This window comes from Girardinichthys multiradiatus, chromosome 22 (genome assembly GCF_021462225.1).
Source record: "Girardinichthys multiradiatus isolate DD_20200921_A chromosome 22, DD_fGirMul_XY1, whole genome shotgun sequence".
In the NCBI taxonomy this organism is placed as follows: domain Eukaryota; kingdom Metazoa; phylum Chordata; class Actinopteri; order Cyprinodontiformes; family Goodeidae; genus Girardinichthys; species Girardinichthys multiradiatus.
The window spans coordinates 24,801,734-24,820,244 of record NC_061814.1 but is presented as its reverse complement, the minus strand read 5'-3'; the positions used below and the strand labels follow the sequence as shown (position 1 = coordinate 24,820,244).

Below are 18,511 nucleotides of genomic sequence, written 5' to 3'. Positions count from 1 at the left end.
CTGTCCATAAAAGTTATGAACAGGACCGGTGACAAAGGGCAGCCCTGCCAGAGTCCAACATGCACCGGGAACAGGTCCGACTTAGTGCCGGCAATGCGGACCAAACTCCTGCTCCGCTTGTACAGAGATCGGATGGCCCCTAATAAAGGGCCCCCAATTCCATACTCCTGGAGCACCCCCCACAGGGCATCACGAGGGACACAGTCGAATGCCTTCTCCAGGTCCACAAAACACATGTGGACCGGTTGGGCAAACTCCCATGAACCCTCGAGTACCCTGTAGAGGGTATAGAGCTGGTCCAGTGTTCCATGGCCAGGACAAAAACCACACTGATCCTCCTGAAGCCGTGGTTCGACTATCGGCCGGACTGTCCTCTCCAATACCCTGGCGTAGGCCTTACCAGGGAGGCTGAGGAGTGTGATCCCCCTGTAGTTGGAACACACCCTCCGGTCACCCTTCTTATGAAGGGAGACCACCACCCCAGTCTGCCAGTCCAGAGGCATGTCAACCATGACAGCCCCACAACATCCAGAGACTTGAGGTACTTAGAGCGGATCTCATCCACCCCCGAAGCCCTGCCACCACGGAGCTTTTTAACCACCTCTGTGACTTCAGCCTGGGTGATGAAAGAGTCCAACCCCGAGTCCCCAGCCTCTGTTTCCACCACGGAATGCGTGATGGCAGGATTGAGGAGATCCTCGAAGTACTCCTTCCACCGCCCAATAATGTCCTCAGTCGAGGTCAGCAGCCTCCCACCCCCATTGTAAACAGTGTTGGCGAAGCACTGCTTCCCCCTCCTGAGGCGGCACATGGTTTGCCAGAATCGCTTCGTGGCCAACCGGTAGTCCTTCTCCATGGCCTCACCGAACTACTCCCGGGCCCGAGTTTTTCACTCTGCCACCGCCCAGGCCGCGGCACGCTTGGCCTCACGGTACCCGTCAGCCGCCTCAGGAGTCCCACAAGCCAACCACAGCCAGTAGGACTCCTTCAGCTTGACAGTGTCCCTTACTGCCGATGTCCACCACCGGGTTCGGGGATTGCCCCCGCGACAGAGACCGCAGACCTTACGGCCGCAGCTACGGACAGCAGCGTCAACATAGATGTGGAGAACATGGTCCACTCAGACTCTGTCTCCAACATCCCCCGGAATCTGGTCAAAGCTCTCCCAGAGGTGGGAGTTGAATGCATCCCTGGCCAAGGGCTCCGCCAGACGTTCCCAGCAGACCCTCACTATGCGCTTGGGCCTGCCAAGTCTGTCCGGCTTTCTCCTCCTCCAGCGGATCCAACTCACCACCAGGTGGTGATCAGTGGACAGCTCAGCCCCTCTCTTCACCCGAGTGTCCAAAACATGCGGCCGAAGGTCTGATTACACGACAACAAAGTCGATCATTGACCTCCTGCCTAGGGTGTCCTGGTGCCAAGTGCACTGATGGACACCCTTATGTTTGAACATGGTGTTCATTATGGACAATCCGTGACTAGCACAGAAGTCCAATAACAAAACACCACTTGGATTCAAATCGGGGAGACATTCCTCCCGATCACGCCTCTCCAGGTGTCACTGTCGTTTCCTACGTGGGTGTTGAAGTCACCCCTGCAGAATAATGGAGTCGCCGGGAGGGGCACTATCCAGCAACCCTGACAGGGACGCCAAGAAGACCGGGTACTCCGCACTACCGCTCGGCCCGTAGGCCGAAATGACAGTCAGAGGCCTGTCCCCAACCCGAAGGCGCAGGAATACGACCCTCTCATCCACTGGGGTAAACCCCAACACAAGACGGCTGAGCTGGGGGGCAACAAGCAAACCCTCCCCAGCCCGCTGCCTCTCCCCGTGGGCCACTCCAGAGTAGAAGAGAGTCCAGCCCCTCTCAAGGAGATGGGTTCCAGAGCCCACGCTGTGCGTGGAGGCGAGCCCGACTATTTCTAGTCGATATCTCTCGACCTCCCGCACAAGTTCAGGCTCCTTCCCCCCCAGCGAAGTGACATTCCACGTCCCTAGACCCAGCCTAAGCATCCGGGGATCGGGCCGCCGAGGTCTCCACTTTTGTCCGCCGCCCAATCCTCTTTGCACCGGTCCCTCCCAGTTCCCCCTGCAGGTGGTGGGCCCACTGGGGGATGGCCTTGCGTCTCTCGTTCGGGCTTGGCCCGGCAGGGTCCCGCGAGGAGCAATGCAGCCACCAGGCGCTCTCCGACAAGTCCCGACCCCAGGCCTAGCTCCAGGGTGAGACCCCGGGCGATGTCACGTGCCTCAATTGAATCATCATTAGGGGTTCTTGAACCGCTCTTTGTCTGACCCGTCACCTAGAGCCTGTTTGCCATGGGAGACCCTACCAGGGGCATTTAAGCCCCAGACAACATAGCCTCTAGGATCATTCGAGCACTCAAACCCCTCCACTACGTTAAGGTGGCGGTTCAAGGAGGGGTACAGAGCCCACACTGTTTTCGCCACTGCCCGAGGCAAAAACTGAGGGACTGTTCTACAAATTTAATTACTTATAAATAAACAGGAGTGCATCTGTATTTAAGCCCTCTGAGTTAAGTTTTTGTTAAACCACCTTGTACTGCACCTTTATCACATGAGCTCCTATTTTTCTTTAACTATCCAGTGGATTATTCAACTATTTACAGTGAATGAATGTGTTTATAAGGAATAAGCAAATGTCTTATGTTTAACCAAAATGCCAAATCCCTTGATATAAGCTAACTCTGGAAAGGGTTTTACTTTTCAATGTCCTCACCAAAATGCCTTCCATAAGAACATTTCCATGTCTGGAGGAGTGTGAAAAATGTTTAAATTTCCTAACTTTATTCCCTATCCCACTGTCTAAGTTATTTATTTCAAAGGTGCACATTAATAGACATCGGTAACAAGAACAGACGTAAATATGCTGGAGTTAGCAAGACGGCTAATTTTCATTTCCATTGTCCATTAGCAGGTAACATGAAACAATTACAATAAATACATTCCTACAGGAATCAAAAGATGCAGCAACAAAATGCATTTTCTTTGTAAACGCAATGCACAGATCCAACACGTGTTGATTAGGAGAACTCGTTATAATTTACTAGGTTTAAAAAAAGAAGGAACCCAATGATCGGACCACTGCTGACGCAGACCAAAACACTGAACACTTCAATAACAAAAAGCAACAACCAACGACTCAAACAAGCAAACAGGAATATTGTTTAACACATTTCGTTTATACATTAGATCACGTGTCTGGTAAAAAAAAACAACCAATAAATGCAGACCATGCATGCATTTGTATTTGTAAAAATGCTCTGCACAGTCAAAGTGGAGACTCCCCAGGGCTGTCCACATGTTCATACGTATGTGTACAGGAAATCAGGTGAGGGATTACTATTCTGGTTTAAAGACATTTTTTGAGGTGTTTTTTGAAAGTAATGTACATTATGTTGCACTTTTAGGTATTGCAGATGGGATATTATTGCATATAGTGCTGCCTTTAACTGACAGCACTGTTTGTCCAAATGTACGGTAACCTAACCTCTTGTAAAGCTTCTTATACAATTACTCTATTAATACATTAGTATTCAATATGTGGCAAAAAATTCTAACATGCATAAACAATTTGGCCACATTTATCGTCAAGTGATGACATATTTCTGGAGATTTTTCAGGTTGCACTTGAGGGATGTTTTTTTTTTAAATTTGGCTAAAAGTAACAGTGGTACTTGAGGTTAACCATCTCAAGCTCTTCTCTCGGGAATACATTTGAATGTGTATTATTGACATATTTTTTTGTTGTTTAATAAGACACGATTTGGTAAACCTAATCATTTCTGAGCCAACTTGTGCCTCCATCCACCCATCCGCTATGGCTGACCACTGCAAAAACATCTTTTTTTCTATAAAATTCCTTAAAAAGGTCTGGAAATTTCAGGCTAAAAAAGCATGAAAGTTGGATATGAAAAAATGTGTAGGAATCCTGCATTTGTCTCCTTGCTTGAGCTCCTTTTAAGAGCAATGCTTTCACATATTACAAATTCACTCTGGTTTTAACATTTGTAACACTGTGCTTTTATTGCTTTCGGTAAAATACGTCTTACATCAAGAAAACATTTTAAACAATACAAAACAGAGGGAGAAAATACTGTGCACCAATACTGGTCAATATGTCCATACAGAAAATAACGTTCATGGAGTGTAACAAGAACATGGATTGTCCTTACATTTGTGCTTTTGGCAGACAAAGCATGCAAAACAGAAGTAAAAGTCAGGATCTGAATCAAGTGTTCAACAGTTTTTTTTTTTTTGTAGTGACAAAGTAAATTGGGATTTTTACATATCTAGTCCAGTGACTCAGCACTCCTGACAATGCTTTGGGATTTTTCTTACCCAATCTGGTGTAGAGTGCTGCACTGAGGGACAGTTCTACAGATGAATGCATTTGCATGTGAAACTCTGCATAATAAAGCTGAAACAAAACTATTAAGAATTTCTTCCTACTCTAAGGATCTCTTAGACGCCTTGTCTTTGGATGCAGCAGGTCATAATAGTACAGTCAAAGGCCGAGATGAATCAAACTATTTGTTTGAGTCCCGTTAAACCAAACTGTAGAAAGTCTTCTTCATGCTATGAGCAGTCAAAGTTTGCAGACTGTGAAAGAATTATTTAGCCAGCTCACGGTCATCGTTTTTTTAAACATCTAACGAAGACAACGCTGTAAAAAGCTGGTTTTAAAGAGCAACACAAATCCAGTCAGGTCCAAAAGTATCACAGCAAAGGCTATAATATAGTGCAATATCACCCTCAATAGGAAAACACACAGTAACATCCACACCGCTGCAGCAACAAGCTTTTATCACAAATCACTGCTGTGATGTCACCCACCCTCGCAACCATGTGATCGTGTGTCTAATTCAAGCATTTAAAAGGGAAGAGACTTCAAGGTGGCCACTGCCAGTTGCCATGGTTGATAATTACATTAAAACATGGAATCTGCAAGGTTTTACATGATAACCTTACTAAACTACAACATCCATTAAAAAAATGAATACATTCTGGTGATTTTGTGAGTGCCACAGTTAAAGTGAATCTTGCATAAAACACTTAAACTCCCAGAATATAAAAACAGGTCTTTACAGGTGCATCTCCATGTATTAGAATATCATTTACATATGTTTCAGTAATTTAATTAAAAAAATAAAACTCATAGATTATACCAATTCAGTGACATATTTTAAATGTTTATTTCAGTTCATTTTATGATTATGGCTTAGATCTAATGAAAACCCAAATTTACCATACCAGGACATGCTACAACTGTTGCATTCCTTGTGCTCAGCCACTCCTGAACCCAGAGAAGCCAGAGGTGTTTTACCCAGGCTAAGGAGAAAAAGAACGGGACTTTTGCTCAGATGTCCAAAGTCCTCGTTTCAGATTAAATTAAAGTCCTAGAGTCTGGAGGAAGAGTAGAGGCACAGAATCCAAGCTGCTGACTTTCACTGTGAATGTTTCCAGTCAGTGATGATTTGAGAAGGCCTGTCACCTGCTGGTGTTGGTCATAGCAGCCGTCTACCAGGAAATATTAGAGCACGTCAGTCTGCTGACAGGTTTCATGGAGACGTTGATTTCATTTTCCAAAAGGAGTTGCCACCTACCCACATTGTCAAAATATCAGAACCTGCTTTAAAGACCATGGTATCATTCAGTTTGATTCCTTAAAACATCAGCAACGCCACAGGTTGATCTCTTCCAACCCACAATGAATTGATGCTGTAATTTATGCAAAAAGGGCATTTCTATAATCTAAAATGAACTTTCCAGTGATATTCTAATTCATTAAGATGCGCCTGTAAATCTGTACAAAAATAAAACAGTAGTGCAGTTGCTAGAGTCCCTTCAGCTTTCCATTGGTTTCCAATAAAAGCGTAATTGCACAATCACAAACCTCACTACAAACACAGCCTGTACAGTCTTACTGTTACTACATATCTATATCTGTATATGTATTCAGATTTTTACATCTCACTGCACAAGTGTTGAATGATCTCTGGTAAACTGTAATTAGCGAGTTTCCTCAGAGGGTCACTTATCTAATCTGAGAATGTATCAGCACTCAGGTATGAGGAGCTATTTCTCGTGCAGCAAATCTCCTGTAAATAAGCAGCTGACATTATTCTCTAGTGCATATATCTGTGCTCCATACCTCATATATATTCAGAAAATACATACTAGTTTTGATTTATTTACGACAAACACTATGATGACTTACATACGTTATCACTATGTAATCACCCTGGAAAGCTGTGTTTGGTGAATTCCTTAAATGATGATTATAGCAATTGATTATGACGTTTATACTTCAAAATCTTGTACATTTACCGATTTCTTTTGGTACAACTGAATCCCGATGGCTTAAGCAAAGTTGTCCAGATTGCTAACGCATGTTTGCACGAGACAAATCATTTCATGTATCTGCAACTGGGTTAAAAAACAAAACCGTGAAGGAAATAAAAAAACGTGCGTTGTTTTGTTCTGTTTCAAAGATTACTGGTGCCTATATGCTGGTGCCTGCCATCTGCAATGAATTTAAATGTTAGACTAAGAGAGGAATTTTTAGGTAAGATAAGAGCAGATGTTTTGCCTCCTTACAGTTAGCAATATGCAGATAACAGCACAACCAGTAGAGCATGTCAAACAACAGATCTTGCTGTGGGGCTTCTGTAGAGTAATATAAAATACACTCAAGAGATTTCACTAATGCATGTAAAGCATGTCCTCCAAATATATTCTGAAACAAATGTACCTAAAAGGCTTAAGTACACTTTAAGGAGAGTTGAAGAGAGCTGCTCTGGTTAATGAGGCAGTGTGAAACAAAACAGGAACTCATATCAGCGGACTATTTATAATGAAAATATGGTTTTATAAAAGGAAAGGAAAGCAACAATTTTTTAACTATGTAGCTTGTCGTGTATCCAAACCAGGGGCCAGGACCCTTTATAATTTACCATTTTCACTTTGCTCCTAATAAATTGTGTCCTGACCTCCAAAACCTAAATGACCATTCAAAAATTATAGTTTATCAAATTGTATAAATATCCACTAGATAATATCTGCTTGTTTTATTGCAAAGAATCTTGATTTTGTTTCCATTTCAGGTTTTAGAAGAAAAGTTTCTTTAAAAATTTGAGGAAAACACGCCTGGTTACAGCCCAATGCAAAAACAAATAAATCTTTGTACTATTAGTCATTTTGTCGTGACTTTTTTCAATGCAGATTTGCAAGAAAACCGAAACGAAGCTAAATGATCATTTTGTATTACAATTACGTTTAAAGCAGTCAATATGGAAGGCCTATAGAGCCACAGGGTGCAAACCCGGGTCAAAACAAAGGTTTAAAGAGCAGACACACAAGGCAACATTACATTCAGGAGTAATTGAGAGACACAACTAACATGAAAAGCCTTCGTTTAAACTGGAATATTCTATTAGCACATTAAACGGAACATAAAATGTGCATGAGTAAATCACCAATCAGTGATCATCACTTTTCTGTGTTGTCAAACAGAGGAAGACAAAGTAAAAATACAAGAACTGAATACATAACAAAATCAAAATGACTGCAAAAGCATAAATGTTTTTTTGCACTCACTGGTGCCTATGATAACAGACGTGTGTGTGTGTTGGTGTGTTTGCATGTTTTTTGCTCATGTGCCTACAGGCCCTTATTAAAGTAGACGGTGGTGGTCTCTGGAGTTAACTGCCGTATCCTCTCCTGCAGATCCGCTTCCAGCCCGCTCACGCTCATAGAACTGCAAAGACATGGGTAACCATCAGTGTAAAGTCGGCACACATTAACAAAACCACTTCTCTTGTGTAGGTAAAAGAAAGTTGCTGAATGGACCTTTTCTGAGGGAACAGGGCGCAGCAGAGAGGAGTTGCAAACACCAGGCTTAAAAAAAAGGGAACAGAAATGTATTATTTTGTAGATGTAATTTTAAGGAACAAGAGAGAATAAGCAGATATTACTCACCACAGACCAACTAGTCCCACTTGGACAGGAGCATTTAGAATTGGGAAACGCTACAAGAAAAAAAAAAAATCCATGAGAAGAAGTAAAATTAGGTAGATTCACACCAAATTTGTTGTGTTTATCTGTTCTGCTGAACAAAAAACTGGCAGTGATGCAAATGTTGGGTTTTGTGGCTGCAACATTTTTAGATTATTGTTAACAGGTTAGTGTCGTTTACTGAACAACCTTTTAGGCATTTTGGATGTTTCAACAACCTGTTTTTATCAAGTGCATCAAATGTATGCAAACAGTTGATATTTATATTGTGAATTCTCGTGCTAAAGAACTTCTGAAAATTTTTCTGGATTCTGCTAGTAATGAATTTATGGGCCAATCCTTGACTGAGGAGGACCTATTCCTGTCTTTCATGAGATTGGAGTTGATCAGAATTTCATGGCTTCTGCATAGCCACTTGTTTGTGGAGAACTCACCACATGTTCTCAATGGAGATACAATTGAGGGAGTTTCCAGAACCAATGTCCAAAACCATATTTACATTTTTTACGGGGTGTTTCATCATGGTGGAAAATACAAAGACCATCACCATATTGCTTCCCGATTGTTGTCAGAAGCTTCAGTGCTAACAAATTTTTTTTCCCCACATGTCCCAAAAGAATCGCTATGAGGATTCAGACAACTTCTCACCAGCCATTTAGAGTCTGATTGGAGGATCTGGAGCTCATGAAGCCTTCTTTACTACAGTTTAACCTCTGAGATTTTAATAATCTGGAAAACCACTCTGGACATGTAAATGATATCCTTTTGATACTGTATACAGTAAAATAGTTTGTTGTCATAAAGTAAGGTTGTTAGGATAATAAACTGCACATTAAATCAAATCAGTCTGCAAATAACCTGAAAATAACAAATGTCCACCATTAAATTGCAAAACATATATGTGTCACTGGTAAATCTTTTAACCGTGTCGTTTGGACCTAAGAATGTCATGTGCTTACCTTCATGAACGCTCTCTTCTCCAGGGAATTCATTATAACAGGAGGAATGGCTGTGAAAAAAAGATTTAAAACGAGTCAAGGAACGTCTTGAGCCCAATAAGCAGCAAAAGTAAAAAGAAAACAACCCATTTCAGGGACTGAAGTTCTTTTATCTCCAGTAAAATCATTATAATTAAAAACTCGTCCAATCTTATCAAAGCCTTTAAGTAATCAGACAAACTTCATCTAATGACCTTTTTCCATTGGTTCGACTTAGGCGGCGCAGCTCCGCTCCACTCGGTCTCTCTCTTCTCGGCACGGTACCTGTGGTGTTTCCACTGACGGCTGGAGCTATGGCTTGAAGCACCGCCTCCAGCCGTCAGTGTAGTGCTGTGCTGCTATTAATGTTACAGTGTGACATTGTCACAAAGTAATCTGTGTGGAACTATAAAAATAATAAATATTGAGAAAAATCAAAACATAAACGTAATGCAAATAATGTTTGCATTATTGTATATGTAAGAATATTTTATATATGGTTTTTCATGTATAAAATAATCCACTGGGATAATTATTTGGACCACAGCCCAGCCAGAACCTATAAAATAAGGCTCAGGGGTTCTGATGTGAGGGTTATGTGGCAGGAGAAGCTGAGAGGAGAGGCGCAGCTGTCTGGACTGGTAAAGGTCCTGAGTTTGCCTGAAGAAGTTACAACTTTGGGCTTTATGACGAAGTTTTTGTCTCACCCATGGCGATAATGAGGACAAGAACTTTAAAGAGCAAAACCACGAACTTTTGACCGCAGTGAATTTAGTTTTAGATTGGATATTAGATATTCGTGCTCACTGGATTCAGCAGGGTCTTCCTCCCGTTTGATCCGACAAAGGTAGTCTTATTATAGGCAGATGCTCTCTGTCTGCTCCCTCCTCCTGCAGACTCTGGTTCGCTTAAAGACCGTCAATAAATTTCCGAACCAAACACGCTGTTTCATGGTGGTATTGTTTTGTGTGTTTAGGGGAAAATGTTTGCGTTTCTGAAAAGCTAATTTTATGAGTGATCGGCTGGTTTAGGATGTTATTAATTACAGCACCTCCTACCTGCGTGTAACTCAGAAAGCTGATGTGTCTTTTTTCTTTTCTTTCAGCCTTCAGGCATGGTTTATGATTTGTGAATAGTAAAATTATATTTCGGTATGAGCCACTCCAGCCTTTGCGGTCCTTAATGTTGTTGTAGGGGCTCTTGAGTTTTATTACCTTTTCCCTGCACTACCTCTTCAAAACCCTTCCCATGGCCAATCAGTGAACAGCAGTCCGTTTACATCACTTGTAGTCCCTACTCAGCCCCAATCTTTCTGTGAATGTAAAAAAAGTAGGTACTGGTACGGAAAAAACAGTAATGGAAACGCTCGCAAAGCTAGTGGAGCGGAGTGGAGCCGGGCTAAAATCGAGCCAGAGGAAAAGTGGCATAACAAAAAAACATGGACTCAACTGTTTTTGTTTTGCTTTGATGCATGTGTGAAACAAGAATGTGGTTGTAATGTGACAAGATTTGAAAAAAGGATGTGAATACTACTCCAAGGCACTTTATACAAAACTGAGCTTAACAAATGTCTTGCGAAATATCTTAATCTTGGTTTTAACTTTTTTTCCCAACATAAATATAAATTGTAGCCACCATGATGAATGAGACAGAAGGTTAAATTACCCATTGCAGGAACTGCCATGCCAATCCTCGACACCACCACCTGAACGATGGCTTGTTTGGCAGCAATGGCAGATTCTCCTAACCTGTTTCCATTCTCATCCATCACAGGAATCCCATACTTCAGCTCCCTGACAGAAGGAATCAGAAAACAGGGCTGTTTCAAATATGACAATGCTTTAAACCACCCAAGTGAAACAGGAAGTGGTCACTAATCAGTACTCTAGTGACCTCACCTCTGTCTCATGAAGGGAATATTAATACAGTTGGCAGCAGCAACAGCAGCGAAAGGGACAAACCGACTGACGATTGGAGGGAGGCGCTGCGAGGACAGGAGAACAGACCGGCGTCACATTCTGGATCCAGATGTGCTGGATTCATTTCATCTGAGCTTTCATGTAAAACCAGAGGTATTACCGTAGCAAGAGACTTGAGTCCCAGTGCAGTAACCACAGCTCCTGTAGAAGCACTAACATAGGCGGCACCAAGCTGGCTGCAGAGAGGAAGATGAGGTTGTCACATAATGCTCATTAATCATCAACTTCCCTTTTCACTGTTATCACAAGTCAGAATCAGCAAACTAGCACAGCAGGATGTGAAGACCACAGCACAGAGCATCATGCAAACAAGGTGTACTTACACAAATAAGAACAAGGTAAATGTTAAATGCATGTTTAGAGAATGCGATGTTAAAAAATGCATCTAAATAAATTATTATACCTTAGAGAGAAGCATAGTATGTCAGCTGGTTTTAATGCTTCACCCATAAATATGCATTTACATGTTTTGAAAGGCACACCTCTGGAATGTTTGATACATTTCAGCAGCCAGTGAAGGAGCTGTCTTCATGTTTTAGGGTGATAAAGTCATTATTCAACTGCATGCTAACCTGACATCAGAGGGCAGTCAGTAACTGATGTCAGCATGAGGTCACGGTGACATGAAGATAAACATGATTGTGGAACATAATACCACTGCGGGGCAGAGAACAGCAGCTCCCACAGCCTCCTTACAGACAATAGTTTTAGAGGGGAGGACATGAATGATCTACACTGTAGAAGAGAGAAGTTCTCCCTACTTCACAGTCATGGGAGCATCTCCACTGCGGTTGGTGTAATTGACAATGGCGTTGAAGGACTGGTTAACCCACTGCCAGAACACAACAGCAGGAGTAGTCCTGAAAACACAAGAGAACAGCAGCATGTTAGAGGAAGTGAAGGTTCACACGTTTTTTTTCTGTTTTAAAGCATGAACATTGCAGCCAAAATATCTGAACACAAAGTGCATGATGTAACACCGGAGCCTCCAGATGTCATGTGTTTGTGCAATAATTGCATGTTTCAAAATGTCATTATTTCACAATCGAAACACCTGCAACTACTAACCATTTACATAACACAAATTTACATGAACAATTTCAAAATGCATCATTAGCTCTGTTGTTGGATTACACCTCATAAAACAGTGTAATATGATTTCTCCTCATAAACATGTGCTGTAGACTCAAAGCTGCACTCCCTAATGCTTCTGCATCACAGTAAAAATCAAACACAATCACAACAACTTTAACAAAAACACACCTGAAATCAGTTTACATTACACTTAACATGTAATGCATACAGCCACTACTTAAATTAATTAAGCTAATACACAATCAGCCTTATGCAGCTTTGTTTCTCAATAGAGAATAATAACAATTATGATTTTATTCATGCTCCCATTAATTTCTCCACCTACATTCATTATCAATATTGAAAGACAGTCAAGAATGATAATCTGCAACTCCAACGACTGGAATTGAAGCGTCTGTACTTGAAACCAACTGAGGAAACAAAGCTACCCAGAAAATGTTTAGACATTTATTCCAAACCACATGTATAAAAACTTTACTGTGAAAAACCGATGCCCTCTACTGGTGAATAACAAAAACAACATAGTGGAAGGTCCTGTATGTAACAGTAAAATCCCTATTTAGTAATGATCCAACATATAGTGCTAAATAAACAAAAACAATGGCATATAAAGCGCAAACAAAACACAGAGGAAACGTAGTTTAACTATTGTCTAATTAGGGCTGTATAGGTTTTGAATGAGACAAACTTATTTAGTAAGCACTAAAGGAGCTACATCCATTAACATTTACTTTTCCTTCCCATAGAAAGTACTCCTGGATCAGTGCTTCTTTGTTCTTTTTGTGTCTCTGCTCTGTTCTCTCTAACCCCCAATCGGTCGTGGCAGATGGCCGCTCACACTGAGCCTGGTTCTGCTGGAGGTTTCTTCCTGTTAAAAGGGAGTTTTTCCTCTCCACTGTCGCTACATGCATGCTCAGTATGAGGGATTGCTGCAAAGTCAACGCCAGTGACTGTCCACTGTCTCTACATGTTCATCCAGGAGGAGTGAATGCTGCAGGTCACTGACTGGATGCAATCTGCTGGGTTTCCTTGGATAGAAAAACTTTTTATCCAATTTGAATAAATAACTGAATCTGACTGAACTGTTCAATGATTAGGATTAACTGGAATGTATGTACCTGATTTGAAATCTGTATGATTTGATTGAACTGACTTAGCACATTGTACAGTTTCCCACCTTTCACACAATGCAACAGGAAGCAACACTCTCCAATTATTTTTACCTCCGCCTTCCTCCCTCACACCCTCCATTTCTGCTACCTGTATGACCCCTTCTCTTTTCCATTGGTTATAAATCAGTCTGACAGAGACGGGTACCCCCAATCCTTGTGGTTTTTAGTATAACAAGGGCTACCAGTGGGCTCTAGATGGACAAACTTTATCAGTTTATTATTTTACTTAGTATCCCTACACCCAAACTCGAACCCTCAGTAGTTTATACTAACCTCCCCACCAACCCGCACCATTCCAAACCCTTTGTGAAATGCCTTGAGACGACATGTTGTGAATTGGTGCTAAATAAATAAAACTGAATTGAACAAACTAAAACTGAGTAATTGTACGACATTTAAGACCAGTTGTTTTGAACCTGTAATTGATACTGTTGTATTAGTAAAAAGTTGCCAGCCCAGTCAGTTATCAGTATTCGGAAGTGAGGGGGGGATTTTTGATTGTTTAAGAGGATTTTCACTGCATATGGATTAAACCTTCTATTTTTAAGCGTTCCTGCATCCTTTGTTATATCATAATTATTTCAAATGAAATTCAGGGGCTTTAAAATCAGCGGTTGCTGTATCAGAACCTCTGCTGTACCTGTAGAAGGTGAGCATGCAGCCTGTGATGGACATGTTCATCGGCACCTGAGCAGACATCCGGCCAATCACCAACATCTTCTCTCCAGTGTCGGGGTGGAAAGCAGAGTCGTAAATGTACTTGGCTCTCCAGAGCTCATCCTCGGTCAAGCCAGGTTTCACGGTCCCAGCTCTGAAAATTGCAGAAGAGCGTAAAGATTTTGTGTTTCAATAGAAACGTTGTGTTGTGCGTTGTGGAGGGAAGATCAGGGAAACCTTGATTCAATTCATGCCTCATTCTTTTGACCAATTCGGACTCCACATCACTTCACCTGTAGTTCTCTACGATTACTCTGGCCTCCTCCAGAGTCTCAGAGGACAGCAGGACGTTCCTGGGATCTGTGACCATGAAGAAGTGTTTGGCACGCCCCATGAAGGAGCCCTGGTCCCATCTGGGCTCCTTAATGTTTATTTTGAGTGATAAGTCTCCAGACATCCTGGCTTGTCTCTGATCTGTAGCAGAAAGTCTTATTATTGACATCTTTAAGAAGCATTTAGATGTTAGGTTTTGTGCAAATCATAATCAGACCTTTTTGATGCCAATGCTTCTTTACAAAATTCAGATGACAAGACCTTTATTAGATTTTTTTCATTGAGAATTATAATACGGTTAGAAAATTCTCTAAAGTTAATTTGACCAATCACAGGACAAAGAAACAAGGCAGCACTAGATGAATTTTGAGCCTTGTTAATGTACCTGATTTACATTACAGCTGTAGACGTAAGATTGATATAATAAAAACTCCAGCAACACAATTAAGTGTTTGTTTCTGTCCTGTTAAAAGCAGCACTACACTGAGGTAAAACAACCCCAAAAACCAGTCAGCACACAACCCAGTTTTGACAGCACACCCAAGCAGACCGTTTTATATTCAGCGTTATTAAAATGATTTTTAAAAAAAGCATAAACATGTTTTTTTCTCCTCCCAAGCTTTAAAAGTGTTTCAACTGTGAGTGAAGCATTGAAAAGAATTTGAAGCTGTTGCAGAATTTCTTCTTTGATGGTATATAGACATGTCAACTTGTTCTTATTTTTTGTAGCTAGACTGAGTACATTGCTGTTAAAGACGTGTAGAAAAGCCTTAAAATAATTTGCCCTGAAAACTTGGTGGTTCCAAGCTGGCACTTTTTGCTACAGTTCACTAACAATGAGGTGATGGTTGTTTTTAATCAATTAACCTTAATTCCCGCCAACCTAGAGGCAAGATAAACTAACAAAAAAATAAAACCAAACTTGTTGGTTCCAGTTCAAGTTGTTTTAAACTCTTTAAACATTGATCTAACTGTAGAAGTGGACGAATTTAGATGAGCAGCTATTTTCTCGTTATCATTTCCAGTCTTATGAGGATCAATACACAAATGAATCATTTGAATGACAATCTTGTCTTTTCCATTTTGAAGTGGGTAATATTTATACACCAGAGAAAAATTGATTAATAGATTTCTAATTAAAGATTTCTAGCCTGATAATCTAAAGTATATTTGTTTATAACCTAAAAAATTAACAGACTAATTACACATGTGCTAGTGAAGCATTACAATAACACATGTCCAGCTTTCATACAGGAGTTGGAAGTCCAAATATATGACCTTAAGACCTGTAACAATAATATCTTTCTTAAGCCTTCCCTGTGGTTTAAGCAAGTTAGTTCACTAGGTACAAAGGCAAAAATATAATTGACACCGTGGAGAAAAGGCTATAGGCACAACGAAATGGCAATTCATTCGTTCTCAAAAACCAACCAAAAACGGGAAACTATGACTACATGTAGCCACGATGTCACAATCGTGACAGATGAGGGAGTCATGAGATGCTAGCGCAATATAGCCTTCTAGCATGGTAGCTAACCCGAAACCAACACGCTAGAGTACACAAATAGTGCGTCAGGACGATAAAATCAAATTAAATCCCCAGCGTTTCACGTGTAATGGTGACAGCAGGAAACAGATTCCATTAATGTCATTAAAAATAATTAATTTACCAACGACACTGAGCCAGCTAGCCGGTTGGTTTACAAGCTAAAACCATGATGCTAGCATTCAATTCGCGTTGAAAGGACACATTTCACAAAGGAAAATATGTTACCTTAATCAGGTTGTAATATAAAATATTCCAAGAAATAAACTCGGTCAGAACCAAAACCTACCTGGTCCAGTTACTTAGATTTTTGGAAATGTATGACCTCTCAGTATCACGGCACTCACCGGGTGGCGTTTTGATGCCTTAATGTGCTGTTAACAGTGTCGTAAAATACAAAAATCTCACACTTGAGTGAGAGGTAAATGCTATGCTGTGGAGTGCAATTCATTCGTTCTCAAAAACCAACCAAAAACGGGAAACTATGACTACATGTAGCCACGATGTCACAATCGTGACAGATGAGGGAGTCATGAGATGCTAGCGCAATATAGCCTTCTAGCATGGTAGCTAACCCGAAACCAACACGCTAGAGTACACAAATAGTGCGTCAGGACAATAAAATCAAATTAAATCCCCAGCGTTTCACGTGTAATGGTGACAGCAGGAAACAGATTCCATTAATGTCATTAAAAATAATTAATTTACCAACGACACTGAGCCAGCTAGCCGGTTGGTTTACAAGCTAAAACCATGATGCTAGCATTCAATTCGCGTTGGAAGGACACATTTCACAAAGGAAAATATGTGACCTTAATCAGGTTGTAATATAAAATATTCCAAGAAATAAACTCGGTCAGAACCAAAACCTACCTGGTCCAGTTACTTAGATTTTTGGAAATGTATGACCTCTCAGTATCACAGCACTCACCGGGTGGCGTTTTGATGCCTTAATGTGCTCTTAACAGTGTCGTAAAATACAAAAATCTCACACTTGAGTGAGAGGTAAATGCTATGCTGTGGAGTGCAATTCATTCGTTCTCAAAAACCAACCAAAAACGGGAAACTATGACTACATGTAGCCACGATGTCACAATCGTGACAGATGAGGGAGTCATGAGATGCTAGCGCAATATAGCCTTCTAGCATGAGGTAAATGGTATGCTGTGGATGGAAAAGGTATACCAATGTCTCTTTAAATAAGTCCCGTTTAAGCGCAAGAGAAGCCCTTTACTGCAACGATAATGTGGCGTTACATATGGAGGATCAATTGGTTACACAAACAAGTACGTTGTGTCCGAAGCACCTATGGTTGCAATTGATATGTTGTCACATAATCTACATTTTTAATGTGTGAATATAAGCTAATATGTTTAATTTAGTATAGTAAATAGATTCACTTTGAATAAAACAAATACATAAATAAGACAGAGCCAAAAAGTGTCTCCTCAAAAGTTTTTGAGGGGCAGTGAAGGCAGCACCATTGTGTATGTCACACGCCGAGGGCGGGGTTAGCTGCGTGTGGGCGTGTAAGAAAGACAATACGTGATTGGGTGAAACGCAAGCCGACTTTACTGATGCTATGCTTTTCTAAAAGTTGTCAACATGGCTAGAAATTCTGACTCACTTCCACTAAATAGGTTTTCGGGTTTTGCTTTGAACACATGAATCGTCAGTGTATATCTTAACTTCAAAGCAAATAAAAAAAGAAATGTTATTTATCTTAATTTTAGCCTTACGTAAAGCTTGCAAAACGTTTAAAAAAATAACAACAACGAGCTAATCAATCAACTGAATGCTAATTATGATAGATTTAAAATTAAAAGCTCCAATTAAAAATAAAAGTTTTAGACTTTGATTAAATGACAACCTTGGCCACTAGGTGGAGACGTTTATCCATCTTCCTGACTCTTAAAACATCACGGTCAATAGCCCTGAAGAATAAAAAGACGACGCTTAGAATATACAGGAATAACAAGGTTTACCTGGAGCAAAATTTGACATTCGTAAATGTTACTTGGATATATGTTCAATTAAAATAGGCTACTTAATCATCACTGCCCCACTGCAGAGGCTTATGTAAACAGCTTACATCTCTTAAGACAATAATGGTCACCTGCAGAACATATGAGGTGGCACTAATTCTCCGGAGGTGAACTAGTGAGCGACTGTCCGGGCTCCTGCTGCACAACACGGACACAGCAGGTAAAGCTGTCATACTCTGCTCTCTTTATTTTGATCAACTTGTTTTTTTCACGCCTGAGTAGGAATAAGTTGAATTTTAACAGTATGACTTGCTGTGATAAAGAGGTTGATAGCTATATACGCGAATAGAAGATGATTTTAGGTGTTTTGTTTTTGCGCACTACTTCTGAGACACTGTCCAGGGTGCTGATACAGTTACAGGAGTTTAGTAAACATAACACTTGATTGCACGTTAAGTTGGCTCTACAGAAATGTCTTTTAAATTTTAAACAATATGTTAGGAAATTTCAAAATCTGCATTTTCTGAGATCACTTTCTCATTTTAGGCTTTTTTTTCTCTCAGGTTCACAGGTATTCATTTAATTAAACATGACCTTAAAGGAATCACCCTGCACTGCCGACCTCTCTGCAGACAGGTCCTGCTTCTCTTGTTAACAGTCTTTAGAAGCAGAAATAAGATGGTTTAAGAAGAGGCCTGTAGAGTATTTAAGTCTTTTTACCTGCAAACATTT

General features: G+C 40.9%; 1 protein-coding gene across 4 annotated transcripts; it reads right to left on the bottom strand.

Annotated features, from left to right (window-relative positions):
- Nucleotides 1-4,018: 4,018 nt before the first annotated feature.
- On the bottom strand, nt 4,019-16,793 carry sfxn3 (sideroflexin 3). 4 transcript variants are annotated; one of them, XM_047351918.1, is made up of 11 exons: nt 16,726-16,793; nt 14,209-14,389; nt 13,899-14,069; nt 11,753-11,851; nt 11,092-11,167; nt 10,911-10,996; nt 10,678-10,805; nt 8,995-9,044; nt 8,000-8,049; nt 7,871-7,918; nt 4,019-7,778 (listed from the first exon to the last, which is right to left on the bottom strand). In XM_047351918.1, exons 2-11 carry the CDS (start codon nt 14,370-14,372, stop codon nt 7,682-7,684), a joined length of 969 nt encoding a protein of 322 aa, XP_047207874.1. In that variant the 5' UTR covers nt 14,373-14,389; nt 16,726-16,793; the 3' UTR covers nt 4,019-7,681. The 4 variants fall into 4 exon arrangements, with proteins under 4 accessions (XP_047207874.1, XP_047207873.1, XP_047207875.1 ...); XM_047351917.1 differs by having other exon boundaries at nt 16,668-16,765; XM_047351919.1 differs by lacking the exon at nt 16,726-16,793 and adding an exon at nt 16,142-16,257.
- Nucleotides 16,794-18,511: the final 1,718 nt, after the last annotated feature.